General features: G+C 35.2%; 1 protein-coding gene across 1 annotated transcript in view; it reads left to right on the top strand.

Moving 5' to 3' along the window:
• Positions 1-12,757, top strand: part of LOC150092758 (low-density lipoprotein receptor-related protein 2-like) — a 599,453-nt gene that overhangs the window by 462,681 nt on the left and 124,015 nt on the right. The window contains exons 19-20 of the mRNA XM_090414271.1: positions 195-311; positions 6,454-6,576. Coding sequence (XP_090270397.1) covers positions 195-311; positions 6,454-6,576 — 240 coding nt within the window. The remainder of the gene's footprint in view (positions 1-194; positions 312-6,453; positions 6,577-12,757) is intronic.

The following is a 12,757-nucleotide window of genomic DNA, read 5'->3' on the forward strand; positions in this document are numbered from 1 at the left end:
ATAGACCAACTCCATATTAATGCCTTTCATATGAAACTGAGAGTTACGACAATCAGGTGTCTGGATATTTGTGATCAGATAGTGTACTCCTATTTGTTAAAAATATCTCTAATTCCATATGTAACTTTTTATATAACTTATTAAAAATAATCACTTGCCATTTCTGTCTCTCAGTATGATCTGTATTTTCAAAGGTAAAACAAAGTGCCAAGCTGGAGAATTTCTTTGTGATAACCATTTATGTATTGATGAAGTAATGGTTTGTAATCAAAAAGTTGACTGTGTTGATGGATCAGATGAAGAAAATTGCAGTAGGTATTCTTAATTTGTGTATATAAATGATAGTTTCAGTTATATGTTTTTTTAACTCATTTAATTATTTGGTTTAGCTTATAGAACAAAATAACCGAGTAATAATGCTTGAAAATAAAGTAGCAAGTAGTTTTTGGTTTCACAAATCAGCAACTTCACTATTTCACTTTTATAATTAAAGGTGTTATAGTCAAATTGGTATCAAGTATTTACTGATGAGTATATATACCATTTTCCTACAGTTAGGTATGTGAACCCATAAAGGCATGAAATAATACTGAATAAAACTTTAATAATGTTACATATAATGTTGAATCAAAGTATAGTATATTAAAGAAAGAAAGTCCAACAGCCCCATTGATCAAGATGTCAAGTCCACTGTTCATCAGAGGCTCGGGATCACATTGCTGTGTGAGTGAGTGAGTATATGAGATTATCATAAATTTTCAAATAAATTTAGTTTAATCCTTTATCCAAGTATGAGCAAACAAAGTTTGCACCTGAAAGTATCTTCAGGACTGGGGTAAGGTGGTACAACACCAGGGCACTCCTTGCAAAGGTGGAGCAAGCTACCAACACTCCTATCTCAGTATCTCCCATAATGCAAAGCACATCTCCTTGTGGATATGTCTAATGTTAATGCATTAAGGGAAGGGCTACAACCTAGACTAGTTTCGACCTTTATTGAGGTCTCTTCAGTGGGAGCCAGGCCCAAGTGGAGATACCAGGCAGAAGAATTAGCAGGTCATCTCTACCTATAGGAGTTGCCAAATGGTGTGCCACCCTTTTTTAATAAATTACTCTGGATTTAGAGAAAGATGTTAAAAGTTTATTTTTCACTTAGTAAGAGTATAATAAATTTAGTTTAATCCTTTATCCAAGTGTGAGCAAACAAAGTTTGCACCTGAAAGTATCTTCAGGACTGGGGTAAGGTCTCCACTTGGGCCTGGCTCCTACTGAAGAGACCTCATTAAAGGTCGAAACTAGTCTGGGTTGTGGCCTTAATGCATTAACATTAGACATATCCGCAAGGAGATGTGTTTTGCATTATGGGAGATACTGAGATAGGCGTGTTGGTAGCTTGCTCCACCTTTGCAAGGAGTGCCTGGTGTTGTACCACCTTACCCCAGTCCGGAAGATACTTTCAGGTGCAAACTTTGTTTGCTCACACTTGGATAAAGGATTAAACTAAATTTATTATACTCTTACCAAGTGAAAAATAAACTTTTAACATATTGTTTCTGTTTACATAATTATGCAGGATCTCTACATTGCTTTGATTAACTAGTACTTGCCCACTTTGCATCATCTGCAACCAACTGAAGATTGACCCTTTAAATATCTAAATCTGAGACCAGTGTCTGTGTTGGTTGTGCTGCTGTATTTTCAGACTTTATCATACCCACTCAGATCTCGGTTCGTTGTAGTAATTATACATCAGAGTTGCATGCAGTTCAGCTTGTGCTTATGCATATAAAAGAAAACTGTTACCAAAAGTGTATGATTTACACAGACTGTCTCACGTCTTGTGTACAATCCACATCCAGCGCTTTGTGAGGTAGGTTCTGCAGGTTTTGTGTTAATTGTGAAGGGCTGTAATTGTGATATTCAGCTGTGCTGGATTCCCAGTTAGATTAAAATTGAGGGAGATGAGGCTACTGGATCAGCTATATTTTTTCTCTATTTGTCAGTCCCATATACAGACAGTTTATAAGATCAAATCTAAATAGCCCAGTGGCAGTCATCATGGCAGGAAATGCTGACAAATAAATTACATCACATTAAGCCTGAAATTAGTATTGGCAGTCTAGCAAACATAGAAACATAAGAGAGGAAGATAAGAGTTCTCCTCTGTTTGTCCCACCTATAAACTAGCAAAACACTTGGTATCCAAACTCAAAAAACATGTTGCAAGACATCGTCTTACATAAAAAAAAACAAAAAAAAACTCCACACTCTTTAAAAAGTGTGTGGAGTTTTTTGAAAATTTTGTATAGTGCTTTTAAGCACCACAAAATCTTCAATTAGAGGAGAATGACTGCTTATCAAATGTTCCAGTAGACAATCTGCTATCGTCATGTTCAAAATTTATCCCCTTGACATTTGTAAACTCTTTAAGCACTGCCTTAAATCAGGTTATTTTAGCTGGAACAGCTAAAATACCCTGATTTAAGGCAGTGCTTAAACAAATTGAACAAATTGAAGGTGTTACAACAGGTTTCTCACTTTCACCTCCCCATTCTGAACTGATCATTGGAATCATTTGAATCTTCAGAAGCCCAAAGTGTGGTTTAGGTATGTAGATGATGTCTACATACCTAAACCACACTTTGGCTGCATGGCCCACAGGCTCTGTTGTCTAACTTTGTATATCTACTCAATAATATTCATCCTCAAATTAGTTTCACTGTGGAAGAAGTAAAAGGAGCTCTTGTATTCTTGGATACTTTAGTTACAAGTCAAGGAGATGGTCATAAGCCCCCCCCCCCCACACACACACACAGGAAGATACCTTAATGCCATTTCATACCACCATCCTGCCCAGAAGCTTGGAATTTTCAAAATCTTAGCCTCCAGGGCAGAGCAAATTTCATCCTAACAACAAACACTGCACTTGGAACAACAGGCTTCACTCGCATTCTTCCAACAAAATGGATACAACAAAAAAAATTCTGGCCAAACTCTTAAAATAGAACAAATCCCCTCCCCCCCCCAAAAAAAAAAAATATACGTACACTATCTTTATCCTACATCAAAGGCACAACAGATAAATTGGACTCCCTCCTGAAACGACACAGAATCAGAACTGTATACAAACCTCTAAACAAAATCTCTAACACATATTAAGGATTTCCTAGATCCTTTCTGGTTCCCGCATTCTACAGAATCCTGTGCCATTGTGGAACTCAATATTTTGGACAGACAGGACAAACTACTTTGGTCAGGGAAAAAAAACAAAGCAAAAAAATACATCTGGAATGGAGAACCAAAAAACAGACTATGTCAATATGCCATGGAGAAAGACCACTTCATAAGATGGAAGAAAGCCAGGCTACTTTACAAATCCTGTTTTAAATCAGAGAGACTGTTCTGAAAGTAGCACAAGTTCTACAGAACTCATTTAACTGCAACAGAATAGATAGTATGATTTTAAACAGATTTTGGCACACAGCCCTATCTGCCCTTCCACATTAACAGGAATCTCCATGAAGAACACCACTGTTGCTCTCCATGCACAAGACTGTCCTTGTTATCGAGGTCATTTTAGTTTCTGTCTTTACTGAGTATGTAGTGTTAAATTGCCTCTGCTAATGCTAAATTAATTAATACCTGGTGGTGAGTTATCCCCGATGAGTGGTAAGACAGTGGAGTAACTGGCAGTGAGTGGTAAGACAGTGGATGTACAAGGTAGTGAAAATGTGATTGGTATAAATGCCAGTGAGAAAGCAATTGATTAGATTAGATGAAAGTGGAGTTTAGTGCTAAAGATAAGGTAAGGGATCAAACATATGAGGAATGAACTGATGAGAATTAGATTTACACAAAAATGTGAGGAAGAATGGGATGAAAGATGGCATTTTGAAAGAGATGCTAAATGATTTGAGAGTAGCCTATGGGGATTCAGTGATTGTTTTCTCAGAGAATGAATCAGTAGACTGACTAAGCGAGCAAAAGAGTTGGTAGTAGTAGCTGGCACAAATGATTTTGGTTGATTTAAAGAGAATGTAAGGATCAGTAGTGACTGGTGAAAATTTTAAGTGGGGGTGCTGCATATACAAAAAAAAACTTCTTTTTTCCTAATTAGTAACGAATTTATTAATAAATAAATTTACATATTAAAAATTGCTTTATTAAAAATATTTCATCCTTACCACGAACCAACACCAATAATAAAAATTTCGTATCAATAGCAATGACAAGCACAAACGAATATCGGCGTTAGATCGCAGTGCATTTGTTTCAAATGATAATTGAAAAAATATAATTCTTTTCATATTTTCAACAGTGACACTCATCATAATTCAGCCTTGTATCTATAATAAATAAATAATTATATGCTATTTTAACAAAATAAAATAAGATTGACAAAAAATAGTTCACCACGCACACGCACCAATAATAAATGTTTCATATTTCACAATAATAATGTGCATATGGATACTAAATATGGACACTCACTGCTGCTTGGGAAGTGTGGGAATGACGTAACATGCAATGACAAGTGCAAACGAATATCAGCGTTAGATCGCATTGCATCTGTTTCGTAATCTAAGGCATTAATTGAACAATTCCAATTATTAACTATTCAATCAATGTCAAAACATAAGCTGTAACCTTTAGCATGTTGTATAGCATTTATATAATGTTGTAAGCATTGTTATTATTTATAAACCAAAACAAAATTTAAATTTTTAATTTTTTCTATGGGGGGGGGGGTGCTTATGTATGGGCCACCACTGGTAAGGATGGATGTAAGAAGGCTGTTAAGGAGAGTGAAAGATAACTGTGTGATAGGTAAGGCAGTCAGTGTGTTGAGGAGCAAGGATCATGAATGGGATGCTAGCAGAGTTGTGTAAAGAGAAAGAAATTCATTTTGTCAATGTGTGGGATGAATTTCAGGGATGGAGGGAGCTTTATAAAAGAGATAGGCTACATTTAAATGGATTTGGTGTGAGTCAGTTGGAGGAGCTGTTGCTGCAAGAGAGAGAGTAATGACTGAAGTGAATGCAAGACCTGAGGAATCCAGAGATGATAGAGGGGATATGAACAGCAGGAAAGTGGATAGGACAGCTTGTAAATGAAAAAGTGAATGGCATGAGTGAAGAGAATGCGAGAGAAGGAACATAAGATGGACTAGTAAATGGGAGCGAGATACTGTATAAAAAATGTATATGATTGTTTCAGAAGTGGATGTGTTAGTGTGTGAGAAAGGATTAAGACAGCCAAGGTTATTAGAGTAACATTTAGGTTTAGGGAGAGATGTAATATCAGTGACAATAGAGAAGAATGGCTTGAGGAAATATGGTGGAGTCATGTTGGAGAAGTGGAGTCAGTGCGATTTGTTATAGAAACAGAAATGAGCTAGTGTGTTTATGAATGCTAGAAGTATTTGATATAAGGTAAATGAAATGTAGCATTGATGGTTTGTCCCAGAATTGGTGGAATAAGTGAGACAAGGTTGAACAAATATTACATTCTGACAGGAATAGAGATGGAAGAATATGTATTCTTTTGGGAATACAGGGCAGAAAGGGAAGAGGAGTGCTGTTGATGATGGCAGAGGAGTTGTGCCCATCTGGGTGGAGATGCAGGGAGCAAATAGCGACATAAGTTTCTCATCCTTATATCCTTATCCCTCTTCTCCTACAAAATGCCTCTTCTCATGTTTCTTACTTTCTCATCCTTTCCATATTCCTTAGTCATTTTATGAATTCACATTCCATTCACTTTTTTGCTCAACACCATTCTCTCAAATAAACTCATCATTATTTCTCTCTCTCTGCCAAGTGGTTGCGTATCTGCTCTCCAGCCAAGAGGCTCCTGGTTTGAATCCCACTAAGGGTATGGATGTTTGTGATTGTCCTAACCAATTACCATATGTACTGCTGTGATCAGTGTCCTGGCACAGTATGACCCTTGAAGTCTTTGCACCCCATAAAAAAAAAACAAATCGATCAATCTCTCTCTCTCTCTCTCTCTCTCTCACACACACACACACACACACACACATCCAGCTTTCCCTTGAATTTATTATATGCATTTCATAAACTCCACACCTTGTTGGCTTACACAGCTCAGGCATGATACTGCTTATTGTATTATGGGAATGAAAATGACAATCATTCAGATAAAAGAACAGTAAAATATTGGCCATTTTATTAAATTACTACTATATTTCGCTGTCTTATTGTTAAAACTATTAGATTTCACTGTCCCTCAAGAAGGTGAAGCTGAAGTGAGGTGAAGATTTGACCTGAACATACTTGCTGAGAGAGATGGGAAAGTTATGAGAGCTGTGAGCCAGCCTCTTACCTTTTGTTTCAATTATTAGAACAATCAGTAATGACTATTTTTATAGCAAAACTATAAATATTTTACTTTACCAAAGCATATTTCTAAATTTTTTGTTTTTTGTTTTAGAATATGATGAAAGAGCATGCATTCCTGGCCTTTTCCAGTGTGAAGAAGGTTTATGTATATATGAAAATGACATTTGTGATGGATTTGAAGACTGTTATGGTGGAGAAGATGAGGTAAACTGTAGTAAGTATATTATGCTTTATCATACTTAGTTGTTTTAATCTTTAAGAGATTATAAACTGACATCCTAAAATTGAAATATTGAATTAATCTAGAATAAATACCCCATTTTGTTTTGTTTGTATACATCTCCTCACAGGAGAGTTGTCAAGCATGCAAAGAGAATAAATTGTATAGTATTAATGTCAGACATGGAGAGAGCATAGAGCCACTGAATTCAGTGGACAGTCATGGCCAAATAACTAAGCTTTTTAGAAACTTAATCCTCCAATAAGGTGGTTATTGTCACTTACATAACTTTTAATCCTTTACAATTATATTTACTAAAATAAAGAGCCAAAAGGCTTCATTTCAGTGATGCAAAATTATATAAATCAAGTGGATATTAAATCCAACATCATTTCAAAGCTGAATACAGAAACTTGTTTACGAAAAATACACCTCTCCAACACTTCAAGTTCCTTAGTATTGAAAGAGTTTTTGCTCTCTTAAGGTTTCTGCTTGGTCTCTGATGAAAACCAACCAGTTTGAAACAGCTGTCAGGCCAGTGAAACCTTATCAAAATGGACCAATAGAGGCAAATATATGGATACTTAGGCAAAGCGATCATGTCTCCTATAAGGTTGCTCAATTTCATATGAAACTTTTATGATTTCTGTATTCGACTTTGAAATAATGTTGGATTTAATAGCCACTTGATTTGTATGACTTTACAGTTATATGTATTCTCTGCCAGTTTGTGTTGCAATGTCAAATTTTCCCTGTGAAAATTTGACATTGCTGCCAGGAAAAACCAAGTTTTTCCTAGCAGCAACTTGCTATTATTATTGGAGGCACCATCTCCAATAATATATCCCCACCAACAGTAAATTTTACATGCCATCTTTGTTTTCCAAATTTTAAAACCTTACATTTTGCAAAATTGAACTGGCATCCCCAATTTTGTACCCATTCACTCAGTCTATTCAAGTCTTCTTGTAAGGCCACAACATCTGCTCTACTCCTCAAAGTTCATCACAACTTTGCATCATCTGCAAAAAACTGCATATCTCTATTTAAATCTTCCCATATGTCATTAACATAAACTATACCACACACAAACCATAACCAGCATTGGCCTTAAAACTGACTCCTGAGGCACACTACTAGGGACTTTCCTCTCCTGGAATATTGCTCTCCCATACACAACTTATTGATACCTATTAGACAGCCAGTCTCTAATCCAATGCAGTAGTCTAATATCCAAGTACATCTGCTCTAGTTTGACTATCAACTTATGCAGTAATCTATCAAAAGCATCTTTACAAAGTCAAAGTATACTACTGTGCAAACATCTCCCATGTCCTAATGCTGTGATCACCTTATTGTGATAAGTAAGTAGATTACTGAAACATGACTTCCCTTTAGCAAATCCATGATGTCCATCGAAGATAATACCATTGTGTCAACCCAATTCTTGATCCTGATTCTCATCACCCTTTCCAACACTTTAATCACTACACCTGCTTGAATTCTGTTACCTCCTTTATGAAGTGGTATAGTCTTGTCTTCCTTCCACTCTTTTGAAACTTAGCCCAGTGTAAGATTCATGTTAAACAAATATATCAAGGCAGATGTCAACTCCCTGGCACATTCATTCAAAATCTTCTTTCTTCTAATTCTTCTTCTCTCTTCCATCATCTATGTGGATGATGATGAGGCCAAATGAACTCTTTCCACTTTTGTCTGTCCCTGGAGAGTCCGAACATTTATGTCCAGTTTGGTGTCACTTGTTGTAATTTGATTTTCAGATCCCCTTTTATTTTGTCTATCCATCTAATTCTGTCCACCCTTTGGATCTTTTACCTTTCATCGTTGTATACAGGGCATTAGTTGGTAATCTTTCTGTTCCTATTCTGGTCACATCGCCAAACCACTGTAGCCTTCTTTTCTTCTTTCATTCAAAATATGTGGTGATATATCATCAAGTCCCATAACCTTATTCATATCAAGTTTGCTTAATTCCACATATACCTCTTCTTCACTCAGTCAACTCTTCGTGATGTCAAATTCACAAGGATGGATAAAAATTATAGATTGGTAACCTTTGTGAAGGATTTAGGCAAGGTATTGAATAAGCAGTTCATGGCATCATGAACAGTTTGAGTGAAGAAGATATGGTGGGAGCAGAAGGTAATGAAAAGTAAACTTAATATAAATAAAGCAGTAGGACTTGATGTCAGTGCACGTCTTAAGAGAATGTTCTAGAAGAGTTAATAGCTGCTATGACATACCTGTTTAACATGAGTCTTGCAACATGTCAAGGCTAGCAGAAGTCAAAAGAGGATATAATTGTTCCTCTTCAAAAGGAGCAATAAGACTACAAATTGTTGGCCATTCTGTGAATCTCTAGTTGTGTTTAAGCTTTAGGACAAGTTAGTGAGGACTAGGAGGCAGAACTGGGTTGATAACAGTAGTATTTTCTGTGATGATCAGCACAGTGTTGATTAAAGGAAGAACATGTTTTACAAATCTACTTATGTACTACAATAAGGTAATGAATATGAACAATGGTATATTTAGATTTTGCAAAAGTCTTTGATAGATTTTCAGTTGACAACTAAATTTTAATGGATGATACTTTATTAGTGAGTTCGATTAATAATTGGACAGATGATTAAATGTTAGATAAGTCTCAACAAGTTCTCAATGGAACAGCAGTATCCTGAAAGAGAAATTCACTAGTGGTGTGCCTAGGAATTGTTGGGACCATTATTTTCAATTATGTGTTAATGGTATTGGGACAGACTTAACTGGAGATATGCATCTGTTTGCTGATGATGCAAAGTTGGGAAGAACTATGAGGAGTGGAAGAGAATAATAGATCTTGGAGCACAGGCTAACAAGGACCTGAAGGTTATAGTCCACATTGCTGAAGTTGTAAAATTATCAGATTGGATTATAGCAATGATGAGAAAGACCTGGACATTGTGTTCATGTGTCTCATTTTTGAATGGGACAGTCCTATTTGCACAAAAATTGTCCTGGTGTCTCCAGACATGCTTTCAGGATGCCATATGTGCCATTTTTCAATATTTGATTTCAGAGATGAAGTGGTTTTATGTAACATTCATAAAACAAATAATAGTTGTGGAAATAAAAAGTGTTATTATATATTCTTATAACTTGTAAGTCATCTGTGGATTTATTTCTATTATCAAAATGTTAGGCTGTTTTTTCATTTTATTTAATTTGATATTGCTTTTGTGCATAACAATAAACAGTGCAGTTTTTTATTGTCATGGTGCCAATTGACTTTAAAGTATTGTTGTGAAAATTTAATGTTCATATTTATATTCTAAGGGTTGTACAACTGAAATTGTTTTGAAACTTTGTTGATGAAGAATATAGAACTATATTAGGACATAGCATAACATGTTGTAAACAAAATTTTTTGTTGTTGTTGTTAAAGATTTAAATAATTTTCTTCCATCAATAAATGACCACCAACCATATTAACTTTTTTTTTTAAAAAATCCACTTTCACTTATACATTTCTAACAGAATCAGCATAAACACCTTTAATCTACAGTGCGGAAAGTTGAAAGATGGTGCATTGACATTTGAAGTAAGAGCTGAGATTGAAATTTTAGCAGACCAAAGCATGTAAACAAAATAAAGAATTCTATAATACAGTAATAGAACACATACAAGAAAAGGTTCATCCTTTTGAACAGTCAAATTCATCCTTTTTGCATGAATTTAACTGTATAAAAGGATGAACCCATGTCTTGGTCAGCATTAAATAAAACTGTAAAATGGAAAAACATCATCACTAACTTAAAAAAAAAAAATAATAAAATCAGCTAACACCTTTTTATTCCCGTATACGGGGAGTAGGTGAGGCCATTTAGCCCTATCTAACATGGAGACTGAGTGGGCAGTTCAATCTCCACTGGTACCAATCAGAGATAGATGGCCCAAGGCTATCACTAATTAAGCAGTACACAGTGAAGAGAGATGGCTCAAATTTGCCGCCATCTCGTGGTCCCTAACACAATATATTTAATGTCTGAAATAATGTGGGTTCTACGGTCGATTTTCTGGAGTTTACAGGACGAAAAACCCGAGTTTCCGGGAGGAAAAACCCGCTTGCCTGAGCCAGAGATCGAATCACTAACTTGACCATTATAAATTCAGTGTTCACATTAGCACAAGTCATTAACTATAATAAATTTAGTTTAATCCTTTATCCAAGTGTGAGCAAACAAAGTTTGCGCCTGAAAGATATCTTCACGACTGGGGTAAGGTAGTACAACACCAGGCAACTCGTAGCAAAGGTGGCCAAGCTACCATCACTCCTATCTCAGTATACCCCATAATGCAAAACACATCTCCTTGCACATATGTATTAAGGGAAGGGCCACTACCCATACCAGTTTCGACTTTTATTGAGGTCTCATCAGTGGGAGCCAGGCCCTGAAGTGGAGATACCAGGCAGAAGCAATGGAGAGGTCATCTTTACCTATAGGAGTTGCCATAAGGTGTGCCACCTTATTATTAAAATTACTCTGGATTTAGAGAATGATGTTGAAAGTTTATTTTGCACTTGCATTATGGGAGATACTGAGATAGGAGTAATGGTAGCTTGGCCACCTTTGCTATGAGTTGCCTGGCAGTCCTGAAGATATTTTCAGGCACAAACTTTGTTTGCTCACACTTGGATAAAGGATTAAACTAAATTTATTATAGTCTAACCAAGTGCAAAATAAACTTTCAAAGTCATTAACTAATATTATTTAATAATTCTACTACCTGAAAAAATTATACTGAAGCAAAAATTAGGCATAGATGAAAAGAAAATTTCTAACCTTTTCATAATGAAACCATATCTTTTGAGAATGTGAAAACCATTGTTGAATTTATTTTGATATCTGATCTGGATCCTTTGTTTCAGTAGAAAGAGTTTTCTCTTTTATGAATTTATTGTGGAGTAAGGAGAAAAATTGCATATTGACACAGTAAAATCAATGATAATTATAAGAAATAAAAAATAAATATCCCTATGTCAAAAGAATGAAGTCCAATGATTTCATGAGTTTGTGCATAAAGAAAAAAAAATTATACACATTCTTTCAAAATGTGTATATGAGAGAAGAACATGCTGGCTTCAACAAAATTCCAAGAAACCAGCTTGAGAATTCAGGCATGACAATCAGCTAAATTTTGAGGTAATTTTAATGTATTTTACTTTGAATTTTACTTTATTATTATTTAAAAAAAAAGCCAATTTAATTTTTTTTGTTTTATTTACTATTTACTAATTTAACCCTTAATTACTTATTATTACTATTATTTAACTGCTAGTGAAGAAGGATGCCTTATTAAATATCTAATTTTGTTCTAATATGCATTAATGATTTTTTAGTCAAAATAATGAATTTTAGTTGTCAAAAATATCTTTGGAATTGTGAAACCTGCCCCATTTTTTTTGTTTTTTTTAAATTATGGACACTGTACTTATGACATGCAGAAGCAAGGAAGTTATGATTCCATTGTATAAGGCCTTAATCAGTCTTCCTCTAATTATTGCATGTATGTTTGGTTGCCTAGTTTCATGGAGATGAGGATATATTGGAAAGGATCAAGAGAAGTCTGACTAAGGTGATTTTAATTTCTATGGAATCTGAGGTATGAGAATAGATTGAGGGAGTGCCATTCGCAGAGTCCTGTGAATAGGAAGAGGGACATGATTTAAATCAATTATATTTGTTTGTATGTCAGAATACTTTCACATCCTCATAACAGTGATATTTCCCACCCTATTTGTTTTTGAATGGGGATGTCAATATAATGTTGCTAAGCGTAGCATGTTTTTTTGCACTTGATAATGAAAATGGAATGGAATGCAATACATTATGTTGATAGAACCGAATCCAAGGTGTTGGCAGAGACAAGAAGTTTAGAGGTTTGGGGGAAATCATCCAAACAATTGCAACCCAATTGAGAAGTCTCTCTCTCTCTCTCAAAACATTAAGTCTTTTTCAACAAATGCCATACATCATGCAACATTTCATTTCAAGAATGTATTATCTTACACAGGAAAATGGCTTACATGTAATACAACTAGTACACTGAACTAAAATTTGAGTTTATTTAATCATTTTTAGCCTTCCTGAAATGAGGCATATACAGCAAAATAAAC

Source organism: Typopeltis vanoorti, chromosome 25 (assembly GCF_054136105.1).
Source record: "Typopeltis vanoorti isolate ZY-2024b chromosome 25, IOZ_Tvanoo_1.0, whole genome shotgun sequence".
Classification (NCBI taxonomy): domain Eukaryota; kingdom Metazoa; phylum Arthropoda; class Arachnida; order Uropygi; family Thelyphonidae; genus Typopeltis; species Typopeltis vanoorti.